The sequence below is a fragment of the Colletotrichum jinshuiense genome, chromosome 4, assembly GCF_051148585.1.
Source record: "Colletotrichum jinshuiense chromosome 4, complete sequence".
In the NCBI taxonomy this organism is placed as follows: Eukaryota; Fungi; Ascomycota; class Sordariomycetes; order Glomerellales; family Glomerellaceae; genus Colletotrichum; species Colletotrichum jinshuiense.
This window is the reverse complement of record NC_139311.1, coordinates 997,063-1,019,386: the sequence shown is the minus strand read 5'-3', so window position 1 is coordinate 1,019,386 and position 22,324 is coordinate 997,063. Positions and strand designations below refer to the sequence as shown.

The 22,324-nt window shown below is 57.8% G+C and overlaps 5 protein-coding genes across 5 annotated transcripts; 2 read left to right on the top strand and 3 right to left on the bottom strand.

Annotated features, from left to right (window-relative positions):
- Window positions 1-126: 126 nt before the first annotated feature.
- Window positions 127-2,935, top strand: EsH8_IV_000264 (uncharacterized protein; the record flags this gene model as incomplete). The annotated part of the gene is made up of 4 exons (XM_083265154.1): window positions 127-336; window positions 403-2,122; window positions 2,175-2,454; window positions 2,512-2,935. 4 exons carry the CDS (start codon window positions 127-129, stop codon window positions 2,933-2,935), a joined length of 2,634 nt encoding a protein of 877 aa, XP_083124049.1.
- A 1,174-nt stretch (window positions 2,936-4,109) lies between these two features.
- EsH8_IV_000263 (mitochondrial-processing protease subunit alpha) lies at window positions 4,110-5,828 on the bottom strand (the record flags this gene model as incomplete). Its single annotated transcript, XM_083265153.1, has 1 exon — window positions 4,110-5,828. One exon carries the CDS (start codon window positions 5,826-5,828, stop codon window positions 4,110-4,112), a length of 1,719 nt encoding a protein of 572 aa, XP_083124048.1.
- A 9,094-nt stretch (window positions 5,829-14,922) lies between these two features.
- On the bottom strand, window positions 14,923-17,831 carry EsH8_IV_000262 (tethering complex subunit VPS16; the record flags this gene model as incomplete). The annotated part of the gene is made up of 4 exons (XM_083265152.1): window positions 14,923-15,174; window positions 15,380-15,461; window positions 15,594-16,836; window positions 16,895-17,831. 4 exons carry the CDS (start codon window positions 17,829-17,831, stop codon window positions 14,923-14,925), a joined length of 2,514 nt encoding a protein of 837 aa, XP_083124047.1.
- A 596-nt stretch (window positions 17,832-18,427) lies between these two features.
- On the top strand, window positions 18,428-19,180 carry EsH8_IV_000261 (autophagy-related protein 16; the record flags this gene model as incomplete). Its single annotated transcript, XM_083265151.1, has 3 exons — window positions 18,428-18,512; window positions 18,607-18,956; window positions 19,025-19,180. 3 exons carry the CDS (start codon window positions 18,428-18,430, stop codon window positions 19,178-19,180), a joined length of 591 nt encoding a protein of 196 aa, XP_083124046.1.
- A 318-nt stretch (window positions 19,181-19,498) lies between these two features.
- EsH8_IV_000260 (histone methyltransferase DOT1) lies at window positions 19,499-21,032 on the bottom strand (the record flags this gene model as incomplete). The annotated part of the gene is made up of 2 exons (XM_083265150.1): window positions 19,499-20,420; window positions 20,479-21,032. The coding sequence occupies 2 exons, from the start codon at window positions 21,030-21,032 to the stop codon at window positions 19,499-19,501; spliced, it is 1,476 nt and encodes a 491-aa protein (XP_083124045.1).
- Window positions 21,033-22,324: the final 1,292 nt, after the last annotated feature.

The following is a 22,324-nucleotide window of genomic DNA, read 5'->3' as shown; positions in this document are numbered from 1 at the left end:
CAATGGCCATCTGGTAATCACTTAATTTCTCCCGACCTCTAGTAACGAATTCTCCAAACAAACATGCGGCAGGTTGACTTCGAACCTGCTGGCCTGATTTCGACTCACCACTGAGATCCCTCCGCCATGTCTCCTCGAAAGCGCCAGCGACACAACCCATCGGAAGCGAGCTCATCGAATCCACCTGCGGCAATTGCCCCAGCGATAGCAACGTCGGCTACGTCACAGGTCACGGCCATCTCAGAACCCACGAGGCGCCAACCCCGAGAGATGCCTCTGTTGAGGGACAGAAGCGGCAGCGAAACGAAAAACACCCCTCAAAATTCCCAGAAAGAGGTATTTCGAGATTGTTGCAACACGCCCATATGCTCAAGGCACAGGTTTCTAAACATGGCTGTACAGGTTCGCAAGGCACGAAGTTGGTACGGCTCCTGGCCACGCGTCCCAAAATCTTCCGCGTCGACCCAGCTCGCACGAGAAACAATATTCGGAGGCACTCTGAAGACTAATAGCACCCCTGATTTCCGCCGATTTGATACGAAGAAGGGCATAGACTCTGCGAGTTTCGACGGACCCGCAGATTCATCGACCTCCTTGCCCCAGATCCCAGAGAACGGCACCGCCACACCAGAAGAGAACGCAGACACCACAACGAAAAGTAGCGACGTCACAAACGGACAAGCGAAGACTACAGAATCATCGACAGTGCTATCTGGCACATCAGCAAAAACTGACGATACGGCGAAGTCTTCAGAAGAGACAGAAAATCCCCAGCGACCTGTTACGGCATCAGGCTGGTTCGGTTGGCTGGCACGCGCACCAGTGACGGAGACGCAAACATTTACACCGACGGAGGAACCGCCAAAAGAGGTGGAACCTGCAAAAGAGCCAGAGGTTCAGGGTATACCCATACCGTCCGCCGAACCACCAGCACCCGAGGCGCCGGAACAGCAGCCTGAACCAAGCACACCCGGGCCGACGACATCGTGGTTCGGATTCTGGTACTCAAACACCGCTACGAAGGACAATACCCCCAATACCGATACTGCCAAGGCGAACGATACCGCAGAAACCACTGGTACAGTAGAGCAGCCAATTAAAGATCCTGAAGACGTGGCCATGGAAGATGCACCACCACCAAAGCCCGAACCTCCAAAACAGCCATCGGCTGGGTCGACTTGGGCATTCTGGTCCAGGGACACACCATCAAAGACGGAGGGAGTAAAGAACCCGACGGCACAGTCGGAGTCCGGGGAGCTGGCGGTTATTGGACAAGGATCAGAAGCCCACCCAGAGCGCACTGGCATGAAGGTTGACCAGAACGGATCAGACATTTCTGCGAAAGATGGAAAGAACTCCAAGGGACCCAAAGATACAAAATCTTCCAAGAGTACCAAGTCGGGCATCGCGTCTGCGCCGTCGACATTTGGCAGAAAGAGTAAGAGAAATCGTCCTCAGTCCATGGATTTAGACGAACCGTCAAGACCGCAGACACCCACTCGACCAGAGTCAGTGGCCTCCTCAAAAGCCTCAATCACGGAGCAGGCACCCAAGGAACCACCCCTCAAGCTAGGGACGCCAAAGACCAGTACCAGCCAGGACACGCCGACGAATCTTCTGCTCCCTTCGTTCGGGAGCACATATCGGATGAAGGAAAACCCATCCATCATCAAACAGATAACCTCGTTGCTGCTCCGGACTCATCAGCCTCAAGTGAACCATGTTTATAAAGCAAAAGAGATACCCAAGGTAAAGAAGGCCATTGCGATCGGAGTTCACGGATTATTCCCAGCGACGTACCTACGACCAATGGTTGGACAACCTACTGGGACCTCGTTGCGGTTCGCAAACCTAGGTGCCGAAGCAATCAGGAGGTGGACCGATGCTCACGGATGCTCCGACTGTGAGATAGAGAAGATTGCTCTGGAGGGCGAGGGGAAGATTGCAGACAGAGTGGACAATCTGTGGAAGCTCCTTCTTAACTGGATCGAGCACATCCGCAACGCAGACCTCATCCTGGTGGCTTGCCATTCACAAGGTGTACCTGTAGGGGTTATGCTGTTGGGGAAGCTTATTGATCTCGGAATCATCACCAATGCCAAGATCGGCGTCTGCGCAATGGGTAAGTTGGTAACTGAGTCCGACCCCAAAAGCAGTGCTAACTGTGCGGGTAGCTGGCGTATCATTAGGCCCATTTCAAGACTACAAGTCGAGCATGGGCATTCTCATGGGGTCCGCCAACGAGTTGTGGGAATTCTCTAATCCGGATAGTGAGATTTCGAAGAGACATGAAAACGCCCTGAAGGAGGTTCTTCAATACGGCGCGAGGATCACGTACATAGGCAGTATCGACGACCAGCTCGTCCCGATGGAGTCAGCCATCTACTCGCCCGCATCCCACCCCTACATCTACCGCGCTGTCTTCATTGACGGCCGCATCCACGCCCCAGACTTGTGAGCCCCCCCCCTCCCCCCTTGTCGTTAGTTACTAGAGCCTAACGGATTTACCAGCATCGCCCACCTTGTCGGCTTTGCCCTTAAACTCCGCAACCTGGGCGTATCCGACCATGGCCTGGTCAGGGAGCTTTCTATTCCACTTGCGGGCAGCCTCTACTCAGGAGAGGGCCACTCGCGCCTCTATTACGATGACCAAGTCTACGATCTTGCCGTCGCTCACGCCCTCGAAACCTCGGACATCCGCCCCAACGTCCCCGCCACCATCACCCACCGCCGCGACGCCGGCTCCCCGCTCATGAACCCGAACCCGTACCACTTGCCCTGGATCATGCGGGGCCTGCTTGAAGAGGACTTTGTCCGCACCGAGCTGTCGTCCGAGACGGAGGAGCTTCTGCGGCAGTTTGACGACTGGAAGCCGGTCACCAAGGCGCTCAAGGACGTCAAGTACCGGCTCGAGGCCATTCGATCCAAGCTTTAAGTTGTTACACTAAGCTAGACAATGGGCTTCACTATGGCGTACTCATATGACGTGCGTGGAGATGGGTCGGCCAACGGTAGAGGCGGGCGAGCCTCGGGGTCAGTTGCGCAAGCCCCAAATTTCTCTTTTGTCTTTGGATTGTGATTTTTCTTTGCTTTTCTTTCAGCCTGGTTTTTTTTGGGGGGGGAGGGAAGGGAGTTTGGCGTTTTGCACGAAATGTCTCCGGCGGGTTGGTTTGGTTTGCTAAGCCGTTGGCGCTTTTCCCCCGTCTTGTGTGTGTGTGTGCATGGAAGAGACCGAATACCTAGAACTACACGATGCTTGGGTGTCCACGCACTTGCAGTCATGAGAACAGACAAAGACTCGATATACCAGAATACAGAATAAACCTTTTTTTATTAATACAATTTAAATGGATTTGAAATCATAATGTTACAAAGAAAACTCTCACTTTTTAATAGCTTTATTTTAATTTCAATTCGTTACACCATGAAGTGGTCTTACGGTTTCTCGAACTCCTGAAATGTATGTATCTATATCTACATTCAACTTGACCAAAAAAATTGCCACGAAGAACGAAATACCACAACCCCCCTCCCCCCAAAGCCAAGACGTATATACACATAATACAAACAAGCGTCTGTGTGAAGATGGAATGTGATTTGGATTTTTCTTTTTCCCCTCGAGGAAGAATCTATTTTTACAGAGTTGTTGTTGTTGCTGCTGCCGCCGCCGCCGCCGCCGTGGAGGGGGGGGAGAGGAAGTTCTTCATACAGTCCCGGCCGTCTATTCCTTCCCCCACCTCGAAAGCTGTTTCTTCTTCTTCTTTTGTTTTCTTTCTCTCCCGTCTCTCGCTTTCGTTTGGTCTTTCTGGAAAGAAGGAAAAAGAACAACCTCCTTTGCCAGCCATTACTTTTTTCTTTTTGTTTTTACACGACTACAGCCCCCTTCCCCTCCCCCCAACGACATGACATGATATGGTACAAAAAATTGGTTTGCTTCTTGCCTCTCCTCCCCTGCTCATCTCTTCTATCGTCTGCCCCTCGCACAAATCTATCTAGACAAGCTTTCTCCCCCGCTGTTTCTTCTAGTGTCAAGGGGACAGACGTCCTGCTCTACTGCGGGGAAAAGGGGGAGTTCAGACGAGAACGGCCCGGCTGCGCGTGCCTTCTCCTCACCTCCGCCCCAGCTGCCAGTCGTAAATGGTGTTCTGGATGGCCTCCCACTCCATGGTGTGCGTGCTTACGCCGTGCGCCTGCGCCTCCTGCAGGACGACGGTGGGCGCGCCGCTGCCCTTGCCCTTGTTCTCGACGAGGCCGCCGGCGACGATCCTCGCCACGCGGCGGAGGTCCTCGACGGTGAGCTCCTCGATGCGGCGGCACATGTCGAAGACGGGGATCTTGCGGCCGTGGACCTGGACCTGGCGCCCCAGGTCCTCGAGCTCGACCATGCGGCTCTCGAGGTTCATGAGCAGGCTCGAGCGCAGCTGGTTCTTGGCCCGGTTGACCTCGGCCGCCTTGAGCGCCGAGAAGCCCGTGTCGAGCGTGAGGGCGCGCAGCTCGCGGCACATGACGTCGAGCATGCTGGCCGTGCGGCCGGGGATGCAGCTCGCCGAGATGCCGAAGAGGCCGGAGTCGGTGTAGGAGTGGTTGAAGGCGACGCAGGACTCGACCCAGCCGTGCTGGTTGAGCACGTTGGTGTAGAGGCGCGAGTACATGCCCTTGCCGGGGCCGCCGGCGGAGAAGGAGCCGCCGCCGCCGAGGAGGGTCTGCAGGGTCGCGAGGGCGTAGATGTCGTCCGAGGAGATGGGGAGGCCCTCGAACGCGAGGTGGATGTGCGTGAAGGTGGGCATGTTGGGGTTCAGGGAGGGGGGTTGAGGGGGGAGGGAGAGGAAGCCGCCAGTGTAATGGGCCGGCGAGTTGATGTCAAAGGTCTGCGGGGCGGAGGCCTGGACGGAGGCGTTGTTCGGCGCCGATGTGGACAGGTTCTTGAAGAAGGGGACCTTGGACAGGAGCTTCGAGGGTTGTTGGACGGGCGAGGCCGAGGCTGAGGACGCGTTGGTGGACTCCGAGGCCTGGGAGCCGATGGATGTCTCTGAGCCCGTCCTGGAGAGCGTCGGCTCCTGCTTCATGTCGCCAAAGTACTGCTCCGTCAGCTTGACGGCCTCGGCGTGCTCGACGCCGGCAAACGCGACGACGATGCGCTCCGGGCGGTAGAACAGGTCCCTGTACCGCTGGATTGTTTCCCTCGAGATGCTGCCCAGCCGCTCCTCGGGGCACAGCAGGGGGTTGCCCAGGGTGTTGTCCTTGAACGCGGCCGTGTGCACGAGCTCCGGCAGGATGAGCTCGGGCTTGCTCCAAATCTCCTTGATCTCGTACTCGGCCGTGCCGAGCTGCTCCAAGACCTCCTCCTCGGTGAGCTTCGGGTCGCGGATCGTCTCGGCCAGCAGGCCAATCGTCGTGGGCACCGCGCCGTTGAACGTCGCCGCCTGGTACATCATGCTCTCTCTCGAGCTCGCGCACTGGATGTTGCCGCCCAGCGCCTCGACCTGCTCGAGCATCGAGTCTGCGCTGCGGCTCCCCGTCGACTTGAACGCCAACCTGTCCATGATGTGACTGACTCCTCGTAGGCCGGCGTCCTCGTACCGGGAGCCGGCATCGATGTAGACGCCCACGCCGGAGAAGGATCCCGGTAGCGCTTCAGAGGCGACGCGCAGGCCATTTGGGAGGGTTGTGATTGCGTCGAGGTCTGTCGGCTCCTTGGCGATGGGCTCGATGACTGTCGCGAGTGCGCGGCGAGACGAGGGGATGGCGGAGGGGGGAAGCGTAGTGGCGAGGCGGGAGGATGGGCCGGCAGCGCGCCGCGGGAGGCGCGTCGCTAATGATCGAAGCATCGTGTGTTGTGTATGAATCGGATCGCCAACCAGGTTGTGTGTGGTTGTCTGTGTCCAGGGTGTTGCTCGGTGGTCAAGGGTATCGCGATGGCGAGGCTCTGGAAAAGTTCGCCGGTCTCCAAAGTAAGTTGACGCAGCCAATTCTTGGTGGTTGCTTATCGGCTTATCGCTTCGGAAATATCGGGAGAGTGGCCTGCCGTGTCAGCCAATCACAAGACAGGGGATGCATTCAGTAGAAAGACGTCATCCGGAGCATCCTTCGTGTTTCGAGAGTCGCACAGCATGCCTAGGGCAATGTCATGCTCGGGCATTCTTTTGATTGTCAAAGGTGCATAATCATGCCGGTGGGTTTTAGTGCAATGTTGATTTCCGGGTCCCAGCCTGCTTCGCATCGCATCCTGCGAGAGCTGTAAAGCACCCAGGCCATGAAGTGCTGTGGAGAGGGTCGCTTCGATTTCACCACTTTCTCTCACAGATGCAATGATAACGAGACAAACGAGGTTATACCAGAAAAAAAGGAAAGGAGGCGAAAGTCTGTCGTTCGCCAAGTCTGTATTAATGTAATGCTATAAAATTCAACTCCTCTGGGTGCAAATGCTCCATTGTCATGCGTAAGCTGCTGCCGTAGCCGAAATCGACAATGCTAGAACCCCCAACAAGTCCGCTCCAGTTAAACCAGTCATCATGAATTAACATAGTTCTGTTCCGCCGTGGTGAGCATAGAGCGCTCCACAATGCATTCAAACGCCAGACACCACCATCCCACGTGTCGCTCATGCAGCCGGCCTCTTTTCATACTCCATTGATAAAGCCAATCCAGTTCTCAGTGCCATGGCTAGTGTCCTTCATGGCACGTTCACATCCGAATATATGCGGCCGGGCGCCATCAGGGGCGAGAGGGGCGACCTTTCTGGGCCAGGACCGGCTGTTGCCACCTGGGGCGACTTTTGTAGCTCTAGACCGGTTCTACCGGTCAACTTCCATTTCGGCGGCCGCGTCGAGGCTTCTCATTCCGTTGGACGCCTCGGCGGCACGACGTCCGGCGCTCCCGTCAAACACCCACGGCCCTGCATCGTTACGCGGGGTGATGGGACCCTCGTTGCTGACCACCAGGTGGTTACCTATGGGCGAAGGGGTACGGGTATCGCGGCCACTGCGTGATACGGCCGAAGGCGCTGCCCCAACTGCTGGAATGGGAACGGGCGGGGTCGCGGTGTTGGGAGCGACGGTCCGCGGCGTGGCATCTGGTACTTCTGCGACGGTTCTGGCGCGACCCAAGGCTTCAGTGAAATCCATGGCGTCGTCATCGGTGCCAATCTCTGGCAGTTGAGGCCGCGAACTTGCCGCAGGAGGGGGAAGAGGATCGCTCGGTACCGGCGCTGTCTCTTTGGTCTCCTGCTTCTGTTGCTTCTGTTCCGGCTCTTCATCCTCGTCCATCTGCTCCCAGTCCTCTTCCGGGTCCTCAATGTCCGCCTCGAGATCAGCGGCCATGCGGCAGTTCGGGCACACAAAGATGGGGTATTGTGGAGAGTTTAGAAGTGATCGAATGCACTTGAAGTGCCAAGTGTGCGAGCAGGGCGCCACAAACAAGCACTGGCACGGCTAGAGGGTTGTTAGTTTCCGAACTGGCTGGCATACAATGTGGGGCAGATGTATGCACCAAGTGTGTGCATATCGGTTACATACCGCGATCGAGTTAAGACAAATAGAGCAGTCCTGCGATGTTGTCGAGTTGGCCGAGCTGGCCGCTGTCATGTTGCGCAGCCGCTTGTGCGTGGCCATGCTGCAGCATCATGTCAGCGCTGCGATGTCAGAGGCAAAAGTAGTGATGCTTACTTGAACGTGTTTAGCTTGTTCTGCCAACCCCGATTTAGCTCCAGCCTCATCTTGACGCAGCGGAAGATCATCTCTTCGCCGCCCTTGAAGTCGATTCCCAGCTGCACAATGTCGCCGTCGTTGACGGGAAAGGGTTTCGACTCGGTGCCAGGGGGGCTCAGGCGGATGTGGTTGAGGAATGTACCGGAAGAACTCTTGACGTCCTTGATATACCATTTGCCCTCATCGTACCAAAACTCGCAGTGACGGCGACTGACGACTTTGCTCTTGAAGCCAACGGGCGCAGCCGAAGGTGTGTTGTTGGGGATGTTGGGCTGGTTGTCCCGTTCCGAATAACGACCGACCCTGATAATCTCGCCGCCCGTCGGCAGAGTTCTCGAGACCGGAGGGAAAGTCAAGCTAGGACGGGTCGCGCGCGGATCGTAGTAGGCAGAGAGGCGGATCGAGGGCAGGTTCTCGGGCGCTGAAGAGGGCGCGGCCGGTGCAACGTCGCCCGTCGTTGAGGCGCGTGCTCTCGTCATGGTCGCGGCTTCGGTATCGGGCGTTGCGTGCTCAGAGTGTTGGTTCTGTGCTTGGCTGCTGCTGCTGCTACTGCTGGTGGAAACGGCGCCGTCCAGAATTGAGGGAAGCGAATCCACTGGCAGACGCTCTACGGCGGGGGTGGATGGCGTGGTGGAAGCCCTGTTCGCAGACGAAGCCGACGATGGTGGCTCCTGCAGCGAGGCGACAAGGGAGAGGGGATTCAGGTTGGCGTCGGTGTCGGCACGGCGTGGGCTTGGGGTGGGCGAGTAGCTGAGAGACCGTTGCAGGCTTTGTGTCGGGCGAGTAGAGCCGGAACGGTTGCTCTGATTTGAATTTTGGGGTTGGGCCTGAGACTGCGGGTTGGTGCCGGTGTTGTGGTGGAAGTGGGAGTGAGAGTGCGAATTCGAGGTGGGAGAGTTGGAACCCTGGCTGCTGTGCTCTCGGGATAGAATATGGTTGTGAGTGTAGCTTCGGAGATAACTGAGGCCTCGCAGACGACTGGGTCGCGTTGAGGACGAGTTGGGATTGGTGACAGACGTCGGCACGGGGCCCACGGTCGGTGGCGATGAGACTGGTTGTGTAAACATTTGCGCCTCGAGGGGGGGAGAGAGGGGCGGGCAGCCTGGTGGTGGTAGTGGTAATAAGCAGCGGTGGCCTCTGCGAGTGTGTTGTTGTGGTAAGCAGGCGGGAGTGTGTGTGTGTTGCTTGCAATGGAGCCGACTCGACCCGTGGGTTTCGGCTGGCTTGGCTGGCTGGCTGGCTGACTAGCTGGCTGAATCACTAGACGGCGGACCGGGCTCAGTGACCTCGTCTGGTGAAGATGGAATTGTGGACTGGCTCGGGGGGGCCGTCTTCCTTCGAATCCGGGTATAGAGTAAGGATATCAAAAAAGCAAGGGTAAATAAAATGTGACGAAAGAGGAGGGAGAGAGGGAGAGAGGCGGCTGTTTGGAATGTCGCAGATTGTCTCCAGAAGCAAGGTGAGGCACAGCTAGCTACGTCGTAGTGTACAGCGAGGCGAGGGTCAGGTAGGATGAAGGGACCAAGTGGAATACCGGTAGTCGAGACGGGAGGGGAGAGAGGGGGTCCGAGAGTGAGAGAGAGTAAGAGTAAGAGAGAGAGAGAGAGGAGGAGAGCGAGAGATACGGATGATAATATTATGGACCAGGAAAGGCAGAATGCGTCCGGGATTGGAAAGCCTGGGGGAGGACGGTTTTTTTAGTCTCACTGGCCGCTGCAGGCCATACAATATTGACAAAGTCGAGAGCGAAGGGTGCTGAACGGCCGTCTGTGGTGTCGACTGGATTGGGGAAGGGGCTAGTATTTCGGCGGTGGCCAAGCAAGACGGGCGCCGAGTCTTTTCCCCCCCCTCGTAGTCGTCAGTGTCAGTCCCGGTTGGGTCAAGTGCGTAGGGAAGGGCCCGGACAGCCAGACGGACTGGGCGTGCAGGAGCGCCGCAGACGGTGAGGTTGGACGAGAGTGACAGTGAGTGAGAGAGAGTCAGGTACTTGTCAGCGCCCTGGGTCTGGGTGGTACCTTGGCAGGGCAGTCCGGAGCTTGGGGGAGAACGGTAGAGCAGGGCCAGCGAGATTGGCGGGCAGGCCGTTGCTTTGTTGCTGTCGATGAAGCAAGGGCCCAGGGACAGGCCGGGCACAGTAGTGCAGGCCAGGGTTAGGAGTGAGCAGGTTGGGTCCAGCCCAGTCGGTCAGGTTTTCTTTGGCGCGCGTGCCACTCTTTTTTGCTTGGTGGTGACTTGCGAGGGGGGGGGGGCGTTTATGGGGATAATGACGACGTTCGAAGCAAAGCAAGAGACAGTGCCGTAGGGGTCGAGCAGGGTATTCTGAACGGCAGGGAACGAGGTTAGGTCAGCTCGGGTTAGGCCCGGACACGGGACAGGCTTGATGGAGGGAACAGGGGGGGAGGAGGAGAGGGTGGTTGTTCACTTGATGCTGCGAGCGTGAGCGTGAGAGAGATGTCCAGTGAATGTGGGCAGTGAAAGTTTGGTGGGGATGGTCCGCCCGCGTGGCTGGTGGCTGTTTGAAATGCCGTGACCGAGAGCGACGATGATGTTGCCGTTGTTGTTGGTGATGATGGCAACAATGATGATGATATAGCGGCGGTTGGTGACCCTATGTCTCTTCCGCCGACGATCGCCAGCAATTGACTCGGGGACTTCTGCTACCAAGAGGACGGGGGTGCCGTGGATACCTACCGGTATGTTGGCATGCATATGCGTTACAGCCAAGTCGATGAAGGATCCTCGGCGGCCATGTACAGAATAATGGAAGAAGCAACGGGAGCAGCAGGGCACGGGGGGGTATGGCAAGGTCATATGCGTCGACAGTCTCAGTGGCAGGCCATCTCCGGGAGGCCGCATTGGAAGGAGACGGACAGACGGAGGAGATGCGCCGCATGCATCCATTCACGGGCGCCTTGCCCTGGAGGAGATATATATAATTCAGACATGCCATTGACGGCCTCCTCCTCCTGCTCCTCGTGGTGAGGTCGAGTAGGTAGGTAAGGAGATAGGTAGGTAGGTAGCGTGGGCAGATTTTTGGTTGCTAGGTACCCCGAGGAAATCCGAGTACTGGAGCAAGACATTGGAGCTGTACCGAGGGGCAGCTCGGTGAGGGTGAGAGAGGTGCACACTAGGTACTCCATAGCAAGATCTGAGATGCAGGGAAACTGTCCAAGCGCCAACATGCAGCAGCAGCAGCGGCAGCAGTAACGGGAGCAACGCACCCTCCTCGTCCCAAGGTTAAGGGTAATAGAGGGGGCTTGCAATTCTCCGTGCTGCCTCCCTCGTCCGTCCGGGGGAAAGCACGGAACTGCGGCGCAAGACGAGAAGCGTGCATCCATCCCTCCGCGCAGCGGTCTATGCATCGTCCATCTCCTTGCTTTGGGACACCACGCTGTTGTTGGTACGGGGCTGCTCACGATGACTGATGGGCCTGCATGGTAGAGAAAGGGGGCTGGTAGAGCAGCAGAGTGTGCATGGGGAGAGGAGGGGGTCGTTGACACCACCAAGCCAGGATGCACATCATATCCATTGGCATCTGTTCGTATCTCCCTCTGTCTCGACATCCCAGATCGTCTCATCACCTTACCCTGCGCGTGCGTGCCTGAGTTAAGGTGGATTGGCCTGAGGTGGTGCAAATCACTCAATGCGGGCAGGCGCTGCTTGAATACGGGTGGCGAGAAAGCGGCCGAATCCGAGCAGCAAGAGGAGGAAGGAGTGGGTGTGGGAGTGAGGCACTTTCCCTTCCCTTGGTCGCCTCGTGCGCGTGTGCGTGCCCCATCGCGAACATGTCGCCGCAGCTTGCCGGGCCTTGGATTGTAACAACCGAGAGATCTCGGCCGATTTAGAGCAGAACCAGTCGGCGGGACAGGGAAGGAAGGGGATAAAAGAGGGTTCTTCGTCTCAGCCTACTGCATCTTATTCCCGGCTCTGCCGTCGCCTCTCCACCTTGATTAAAAACTCTGCCATGAACGACGACGACAACGACGACGGCGGCGACGACAACCACCACCACCGCTGCACCAGCCTCCCTCGGACCGGACCACAGCATTCAAGATGCCCGTTTGTCGGCTCACTTTCCTGGCCTGCACCTCACCTCGGCGCGTCCCATACTTCGTCCACTTCTCTCCCCCCCTCTCCCCCGCCCGCCCGCCTGGTGCACCGCTGTCGTAAACGGGAATGGTTTGACATGCAGCCAACCAACATCGCCGGCGCATTCACTGGGCCTGCAGCTGCATGTTAAGTGACCTCCGGCGGGGGAGGCCCAGTGACGGCTGACCATGGCCACCCGCGATGGGAAGGGCACCGCGTGAGATGTGCCGCCCTCTTCCACTATCAGCCACCTCACGCGAGGAGCATGTTGGACACTAATTCTTCAGGGGGGTGTTCGCGCTAACGCAATCACCAGGCTAGATCCCACACTCGCCGCCCTGCCCTGGCCCGCTGGATACTCCAGAGCACAGTACCTGGCCTATGTACCTATCGCTCACCGAGGTGCCCTGGTCACTCCTCCTTCGTCCTCGACCGCCTGGGCCTGTCCAGGCGTCCGAGACCCGCCCACCATCTCCGTCCCTCTCACCGCGTTCCTTCACCTGACAGGCCTAGCCATGATCCGTCTTGAAAGAGCTCGCCCCCTCGCCAAAAGCCCAGCCCAGCAGAAAAGGCTCAGTCGGCTTTGCACAACGACGACGACACTTCGTTCGGCCCCTCGTGCACTATGTCTGTACCCAGTGCATCCCACGACACCAGGGCACCTGCACAGCATCGCAGGCTCCCTTCATGATCTCGCTGCCGTTTTGCCGTTCTCCTGTCTCGTTGATGCCATCCCGTGCAAGCTGTCTGGCGAGTGCAGAATGTCACCCACCGCCTCCAGGAATGTGGCTCGTCCTTCGCCCCCTCCACCCATGACTCGCCCGGCCCGTCCTCCGCTATCCCGAGCCTCCTCCGGCTCACCACGGCGCTGGGTACCAAAGAACAATGACGAACGCTAGGACGGACCACCCAAACTTTTTTTTTTGGATCGTATGAAGAAAGAACAAATCCAGAAGACATGGAGCTTCATCAGAAACACGGGGATCCGAATCCGACTCGACACAGCCCGTTGTTTATTCCACAGCCGGGAACCTCGTCTGTCCTCGCCACCCCCCAAGTCTGCGACCTGCTTGCCATGACAAGCAACACACTTGCCAAGACCCTTTTCACGCCATCTCCTCATGCGCCTTCCGATTGTTCTCCGGGACCACGGCCGCGATGGACCCTACACTGTCCGTCCTCGTCCCACATATCCTTCTTTGTGAGGATATTCTTCCGGGTTTGTTCCCAGATATTCCGATCTCTTAACCCTCCCTTATGTTGCCTTGATCTCTCCTTACCCGATGCGTATTCCCATAAACCCAGACATGCAGATCCAGATCCCCCCCCCTTCGCCTCCCCCATTCCCAGCGCCCCGGTTAAAGTTGACAGCACTCTTTCTCTTTCTCTTTCACTGAAGACGCCACGTACTGCTTTCTCTTGAATTCAGGGAGGTGGGGGGCATCTCAGGCACAACAAGGTACGGGGGTGCCGCTGATGGTGTTTGACGATTCCGGCCATCCTCTGGCTTTTGCTGTTTTGTTTCTCGACCCCCCTTCTCACCTCTACCTGCTACCTGTGCGTCACAATAAAAGAAGGAGAAAAAGGAACCTTCTAAACTCTACTGCTAGTGCGACACCCCCATCCGCAAGCGTCAACGTAAAACCATGTCTGGCGGGAAAGGCCATTTTGCTTCAATACCGGTACCTTTTCTCCTCCCCCGCCAACGTTCCTAAACGAACAAGTTCACCAAAAAAATTTCATCCAACTTACGCATCTGTCACGCATATCGGACCATCTCCTCCATGCTTTTTTGACATTGTCAATGGGGGGTTGAGGGCGGCGGCGCTTCCCCCCCGGAACCCTACTTGATTCAAGACCTCTTCCCGCCTGTCCCGCCCCGGGTCCAACCCAGGATGCACCAGCAATGCCTTCCTCTTTGAGGCCACATTACATCAATCCTGCACGTTAGCTGTGCCAAACGGAGGGGCACGAGGGCAGAGGGGTTCCATATGTGCTCTGGAATGATCTCCGATATGCTCGGTGCTCCGAGACTCATTGACATCGTCGTCGTGTGTACAACAAAAACGCAACAACAAACAACAGCAGCAATAGCAGCAACGACAGAAAGTGCTTCCAGAACAGTCCCACCGCGCTAGCTCAAGAGCCCAGACCCCCAAGGCGTGTGCCCGTGTCGGCGCGGCGGCGCGGCGGCGTGCCCGTCTCCCGTGGCCCACGCACGTGTTGACCTCCTTCCTCGGTCTGTCTGTGTGTGTCCCTCTCCATCTCCCTTACGCGGCCTTTTCGGCGGCTATTCCTGATGAGAGCTCCAAGTGCGCGCTACTTGACCTCTGCCTGACTGCCTGGCTGCCCGACTGCCAGACTACCTGACGACCCGACTATCTGGTGACCTGGCTGAGTGACTGAGTGACTGGAATTTGGCCGTACGACGCCTGCTCGGGACGAGCCGAAATCAGGAAATGGGCCGCCTACTATGGTGCATAGTAAGAAAGGGAAAAAGAGACTTGCAATATTGTTAAATTCTTAATTTGATATTCCCCGTCATCGCCGGACAAAACGCCCCGAACAGAGGCTCCCCCCTCACTTTCCCCCTTCAATAGCCGCGCTCTGCGGCCCGGGGGGTGGGGCGCTGGCATTCGATATCCTTTTCACTGTTGTTCCGCACATCGTAGACGCCGTGAAGTCTGCGGCTGTACATGTCATGCTCCCCGGGGGGGCCTGATACGGGCGGTTCAAATAGAACAAAATATCCCTGGCCCAACGCAAACTCTATACCGCACTACAAAGTCGCAACCAACACACACGCGCGCGAGAGGGTGAGAGAGACTGGTGGGGAGATCCCAGTCACCGCCCTGCAGCCAGGCCAGCTTACCCCGGATCGCCCATCCCCCTCCCCCTCTCATCGCACATCGGACCCAATGCGACCTTACTTCCCCCCTCTCCAAATCTCACAACGGCGCGGCATCATCACCTTAATTCTGTCAGATTACGTAGGTATGGTGGGAATTAGACGTCGACTCCCCTCCCCCCCCCCTAACCACCACCCCCTCTCTAATTTTTCTAAATCTCCTTTCCCATCAACCGTCCCGCCCGTCCCTTGCCCCTCCGCCCCAACGGTTCGAAAGCCTCACTTCTTGAACACGGCGCTACCGATCCTCTCAATCTCCCGCCCCTCCTGCGTGCCCCGCCCCGCCGCCTCGAGCAGCCTGCCCCACGCCTCGGCGTCCTTGAGCTTCACCGCCTCCTCCGCCGCCTTGACCCGCATGCCGCACTTCTCGTACATGGTGATGGTCGTGCCGGGCTCCAGACCCGTGCACTTGGGCACGAAGACCGCCGCCAGCCGCGGGTTGCCCGCCTGCAGCGTGAGGTTGTAGAACGGCTGTGGCGCTTGGAGTTAGTCTTCGTCGTCTTCGCCAATATTTTTTCTTTCTTGTTTTTGTTTTTGGTCCCTGCCATCCGGCGTCACACGGAGCCGCCAGGAATAGTCACAGGAACTCAAAATAAAACATGATAGCCCCGAAAGAAAAAAAAGCAATTGTGAAATGTGACCTGGTAGAATCACGGGGGAGGAGGAGGATGCTTACCTCCCACCCAATCGGGCTCCTTCTCGTCTTCGCGAGCTCCTCAATCTCATTCCAGTCTCTCTTTGCAACGAGGGCGCGTAGTCTAGAAACGCAGGGCATGGGTTAGCAGCTGCATAACCCCGTCTTGGCAAGGGGGCCAAAAAAGAATCCCCCGACAAGAATAGCACCACGAAGAGGGGTATTGGGAGGGGGGGGAATGCGGGGAAGAACTGACCTGAGCCACCATGCAACCTTCTCCGGCACCTTGAACTCGCTCTGGATCTTGGTCGCGCGCTTGTGGTACCCGAGCCTGATGAGCTTGAACATGGTCTCGTTGACGCTGAGCCCCGTGAACGTGTCCGTGAGATCGCGGTCAAACGCCTCCTGCATCTTCAACAGCGTCTGGGCCTCCTTCAGTGCGTGCACCTCGAACGACGCCTCTTTGGAGTCGGAGAGCAGCTTCGCGGCGAGGGCGAGCTTGTCCGACGCGGTGCGGGCGTCGGGCTGGTGGAGGGACTCCCGGAGGAAGACGCTCGCGCCGTCGACGCGGCGGTCGTCTTGATAGTACAGGTCCTTCAGGAGGGCGTTGTCGCCCTCGCGCGCCGCAGACGACTCCACGAGGGCCGTCGCCGTCGGCCGCGCGTTTATCACCCGGAAGAAGGCGGCGAGCGGCAGCTTCTTTTTCAGTTGGAGGAGGACGGTGTACATGAGATCCGTGTCGCCGCTCTCAATGGCCTTGTCCAGCGCCAGCTCGTCCTCCTCCATGCTGAGAAGCAGAGGCACCTGGCGGCCGCCACGGGGTTCGTGGTTGAGTAGCTCCGTGGCCAGGCGTCCTCTTCCCTCGTCGTAGGCCGCGCGGGCGATTTCTTCAAAGGAGATACCTGGTTTGCCCGAGAGCCGCTCAACGACTAACCTACAGATTGTGTCGTCATCCTCGGTGCCGGAGCGGACCTTTGCAGACGCCCAGTGAACGTAAATGCGATCGGTGGGCAGACGTAGGTACCCCGCGATCTTGAGCGCCAAGAGATACTCGTGGCGGTTAATGAGCCTCTTGATTAGCCCCTCGGGCGTCAGGCGCTGGTACTGCTCGAACGAGAGCGGCAGTCCGATCTCGAAGAATCGTACCGCGTTGAGCACACGTAGGATCTCGCACATGTCGACGAACTCGTCGCTGTTATAGATGTCTAGCACGGACTTGCCGAACGAAGCGGCCTTGAGGAGCTGCTTCTGCCAGTGTATGCTAAACTCGCGGCCGGCGGCGTTGACGCACGTGTCGACGGCCTCCGTAAGGTTTGCGCGGATGAGCTGAATGTAGTCGTCGGCCTTGGGGGACTGGAGCTCCAGCTGGCCGACGGCATCTAATAGAATTGAGGCCGGGGAAGATTCGGCGCGGGTGCCGAAGACGTCCTCCGTGGCACCCGGGACGCGTTCTAAAAAGTCGCAGACGTCGTTTGTGATAAGTCTCGCGCCATCGTGTTCTGCTTCTTGTCAGTCTCTCGGGCATAAATGGCATATCCACGTCGTTGGTCTACTCACCTGAAACCACATGAACGCGGCCATCGTAAAAGAACTCGGCCGTTGCGCTGTCCGGCCCGATGATGTGCACCTCGTCCTCCCACGCAATAAGCGCGTCAGTCCCGCACCACTCGACGTACTTGGGAGGAATCCTGGACTGCGAATCGTGCTCGACCAGCCGCTCCTGGAAATCGCTCGACACAACATGCACCTTGCCCGTCTTAGTATATAGCGCAATGAGCCTTCCGTCTGACGAGACGCTGACGTGGCTAAAGGGCCCAATGTCAAGGAACCTATCCTCGCAGTCCGCAGCATCGACGACGTATATCGTCTCACCAATGCTCAGCAGTACCTCTACAGACCTCGAGAGCGTGTGGTCTGGCGAAACGACAGCCCAAGCGTGGATCTCGCCCTGCCCCTCGGGCGGGCTCGCAAGCAGCCTCGGCCTCGGCTCCGCGTACGACGTAACCGACACGAGCGCGTTGCTGCTCAGCAGCGCCACCATACCCGTCTCGTAGAACCGACAGCTGACGACGCCCACCTCCTCTGCGCCATTCCCCAGCGTAAATTGCGTAAACTCGCCTTGCAGGTCATAAACCCTCACCGTGCCGTCCACGCTGACAACCAACAGCTTCTCCTCCCCGCCCTGCACGCTTGCCCAACCCAAGCCCTTGATGGAGCCCGAACCTTGCTCCCACGGGATGCTCCGCAGGAGCTTGCCGGCGTACGAGTAGATGTCGATGCCGGGCTTCGAGGAGGACGGTTTGTTGGCGCGGTAGGCCTGAATCTTTGTGTCATCCCTCAAAAGTGCGAGGGCCCCGCCATAAGGGGCGCCGGCGACGACGTAGTTGTCGAGGTCGAGGTCCTGGTCAAACACCTCGGTGTAGAGCTGGATCTTGCGATACCACTTGTCGCCGACGTTCTCCCATCCTGCCGCGGGATGAGACGCTTCCATCATATCATCTTCTCATTGCCGACAAGTCTGTATCTTTGCGTCTCGCTCTCCAAACTCCGAGGTCTGAAATCCGGGGGTGGCTGTGTTGTTGCGTTGATGCGAGATGCACTGAGACCAAGGTGTGAGATGAGAGAGAGGCGGCGTGTTGAGGCATGAGCTTCCCGCCGAGCTATCGCTTAGCTGGATGTACCTTACCTTGGCTGGAGCTTACGCCACGAATCAACGAAACGAGCCGCCTCAGTCAACTGGGGTGCGGCTAATCTCCGGCCCAGGGAAACTGCGTCATGGCACCCCACCACAGCACTACACACTGATAAGACAAGCCAGGCCCCTTTGGTCCCGGAGCGGATGATGCGCTGCGACAGCCTGCTGCACACGTTCCGGTGAAGCTGTCGGCGGTGTGTGTGTGAGGAATGCAACGCATGCGCCCAGTCCCCCCCATCACCAATCCGACCTAAGGGTCCTTACCGGGATTCACTCACTCGAAAATCCTTTCTTCAAATACTGCCGCAATAAGAAAGCCTGTTCCAGCTCTCTTTCATAAATGTAACCAACCGACAACCTCCCCACGTTCTCCCTTTCCCCGCCAAACCGACACCATGCCCGACTGGCGCTCCGAATATCTAGCCTCCATCCGGGAGCAAGAGAAGAACAGCCCCGTGAACCTCGAGATCATCCAGCTCTGTAAGCGTAACCCGTACCACTTCACTCTGGTCTGGACCTTTCCCGCTATTTGCGCAGAACCCACCGATTACTGACTCCTTCCACCCCTCCACAGGCTCCCAACTATCCGACCGTGTGGCAGCCCTTGAGGCCGAAAAGGAAGTCCTCAAGTCCAAGATCGCCCCCGACAAGAGCGCCCCCGACAGATCATCCACGAAGACGACAGCCGAGCCCAGCTCTGACCCCAGCATCGCGCAGCTGCAGTTCCAACTCGCCGAGGCCCTCCGGTCAAATGGCACACTACGAGACCGGGCAAAGGTTGCCGAGGACGAGGTGCAGGCCCTGCGCGTCAAGAGCAAGGAGGATTCGAAGAAGGTCAGGGATCTTGCGGCCGACAAGACGTCATTGACGACGAAGCTTCGGGATCGCGAGCACGAGCTTCGCGAGAAGCGGAAACTGGTCGAGGTACCTCGCACAAACGGCTCTACAACGATGTTTGGGCGGGAAGGAAAGCTGACTCGTGCACTCTACAGAATGTCCAGGATGAAATGATCACGATAAACCTCCAGATGGCCATGGCCGAAAAGGAGAGGGACAAGGTCAAGAAGGAAAACAAGGAGCTCGTCGACCGCTGGATGAAGAGGATGGCCCAGGAGGCCGACGCCATGAACCTCGCAAACGAGCGCTGACGATGCGGTCTATTCAATATGTGCCCGGCAAAATCACAAGCCCGCGCTCCACGATGCCCCTCTGCTATCTGCTGTCTGCCCAGCTCGCTCTATGGAGTATCAAATTCTACAGGTAACAAACCCAACGCTATTTCCTCACCGTATGCCAATGTCCTTTTTTTCTCGTTTCGTTTTTTTTTTGTTCCATGCACAATGTACAGCGAACGCATACTGCGTCTCGGTCCTGCTTATATCAGACACTGCCCCTCATCCTCACACCCAAGCCCCGTGGGACATCATACAGCGCAATGACTGATGCTGATCATAATGGCTAGTGCTCTACTTCTTCGTCGAGATGCAGTAGTTACCGCCGGCGTTCGTCCAGCTGACGTAGCCACCCTCCGGGTACGTCAAGGGTTCGACTTCCAAAATGTTGCTCGCAATATCGTTAGCGTTGCGCGTTCCTTGATCGTTGACGAACGACTTGAGAGACACAATCTTGCAGCCTTGCTTCAGGTCGAGGAACATGTTGACAAGCTCGGCGTTGAGTTGAGGCGTAAAGGCTTGGTTGTTGACGAGGATGACGTCGGCACGCTTAAGGGCGTCATGTATCCTGGTGCTCTTCGTAAAGTCGCCCCGCTCGAGGTTGACGCGACCCGGCAGCAGACCCCACATCTTGCAGCGGGCGCCAAACTCCTTCTCCTGCGCTTCGGCGAAGTCGCACGGGTTTTCCATCATCTCGCAACCCCAGCTCTCGCAGCCAATCTCCAGCGCTGCCTGGAACACGACGTTGCCCACGCCGGAGCCCAGGTCGACAAAGACTTGGTCCGACGTCATCCGGGTCCGCTCTTGGAGGATTTGCGAGATGAACTTGTATGTTAGCTCGCCATAGACATTGTCGGTGCCGTTCTTGTACTGCTTCAACTTTTCGACGTCTGGTGATACTGTGCGGTCGTATACCTGGGTGAGAATGAACTCTACGAGGTCGCGCGGTATCCCGTGCTTGCTGTCCAGGTTTTTGCGTATTGTACCGTCGGCGGCGAGGGCACGGATCCTCTTGTTCGCATCCTTTAGCGCAGTGACGAAGCCGTTGAAGTCGTTCGTGTTTGACGCCTTGGTCAGTCGCCGTATCAATCCGTTGTTGGGTTCGGTGAAGTCCTTGGCCTCGTCTTCGGTGAGGTAGACATCGGCGACGAACCTGACCACTTTCTTGATGTCTTCGACGGCATCGATGTTGCCGTTCTCGAGTAGAAGCTCGTAGCTGCGTGGCCGTTAGCAAATAGTGCGACGTGAACAATAGGGCCCGGCAAGTGACTGACTCTTCCGCCCCGTAATTACTCGGGTACTGCAGCCTGACCCGAACATCGTCCTCCTCCGTTGCGCCCAGCGCGCGCTTGGCCTTGGGGCATTTCTTGAGATTCGTGATATCGGCCGCGTGGATCAGCCGGCTGAGGGGCCGCAACCCCTCCTTGAAGGCGCTCGAGCGGGTCAGCACGCGCTGGGTGTCGACGAAGCGGCCGTCCTCGAGGCGTTGGCGCTTGCGCGGGTCCAGCTTCAGGACGAAGTCGTCGTTGTCGTCGCCGTCGGAGTCGTTGTCGAATTTCGGCTGGGAGGGCCCCGCGCTGCCGCCCTTGCGCTTCCGCTCGGTGCGCTTCTCGTCCGAGGAGGAGGGGTAGGGGGAGGCGCTCTTCTTGCGGGCGAGGAGCGACTTGCTGTTTGGGTTCGGCGATGCGCGGGGGGAGGCTTTGGCGGAGGAGGTGGAGGATGCCGCGTGGGGGAGCCGTGGGCGCGGCTTCGGGGCGATCTCGACTTTCTCGACGCGGATGGCCGGGGGTTTGGCGTTGAACTTGTTCTTCCCGCCGAGGATTGGCATGGCGGCGGCGGGCGACCGTCAACGGTCGGCTGCTGGAGGGGTAAAGTGGGCGATGCTCGCGTGACCTCGTCCAGGCAAGTCACTGGACTTGGGCCTTGTCGCGGGTGGTCGGGTTGTCGGGCGGGGGTGCAGTGAATGCGGTTTTCGATCGATCGACTGGTTTAGCGAATGGGGAAGAAAAAAACGAAGGTGCCGGTTTTATTTTTATTTTTTCGCTCCGTGTCACGGGTATTGGTGGACGACAAGTGCGTGGTCGTCTGTGGGGGGGTCGGGACGGATGGAGAAGTGAGGTTTGGGTGAGACGAGACGGACACGAGGCGATTTTTCGGGGGAAGGATGTGGAACTGGACCCGGGTCGTGACTGGGAAAAGTGGAGTGGACCTGGCTTGACCCAGGACCCCGAAAGTGAAATTCCCCGGCTGAAGGGGCAGGAAAGGACCGAGGATTTGGATTATTAAGGCGGGAATCGAGAAAACGCAGCCCAGGCAGAACCACCCAAGCACCAAGCCGCTGGGGGGAGACTGGACGATGCATGGGCACAGGCATGTGCAGGCGGCAAGGGCCCATCTCATCTGCTGTTCCCGCCCACCCCGTTGGCCGTACAGCGCATCGAGTCCGCCTTGATGCAGCCTTGAAGCTTCGCATTCAGGTGCAGCGGCACTGCTCCAGTGTCCTGCCTCCGCGCCGGCGTCCTGGATGGCGACCCCCACTTGGGATCCACTGCGGATGCCGCGTCAGCCGACCATGACCTGCAGAAACGGGGGGTTTGATTGGCCGCCTGGCGACTGGAACAACTCCGGGTCCTAGCGTGGCTGTCAGTGTCATCCAGTGTCAAACTCTCCACCGGCATCCTGTTTTGGAGGAAACGTTGGATGCGTTGCCAAAGACTTGATATCAAGCGTGTTTGAAAGAGTCACTACCGAAATCTCGGTTTAAGTTTGCGGTGTCTCTGCCTGTGTCATCAAAGACATTTTTATCGTCAGCTTTGTCAGCAGCACTTAGGCTTAACGGTTGTGATCTAGCCACCAAATGGGTTCCTCGCCGTGTGTCGACGATGTGAAGGGGAACGCTGAATTGACAGATCGTTGTATCTGCCGATCACAGAACACGCCATCATTGAACCCTGACTCTGATCAAAGTTTTAGCTCCATCTCTTGACATCAGACGCAAAAGTCTTGACAGAATGGGATGTTAGCCTGGTCCGGCCCAGTTCCACATACCCAACGGCAATGCCGAAATGTCCAACTTAGTGTCTCCCTCTACCTCCTTCTCTTCCTCTCTCTATCGTCTTG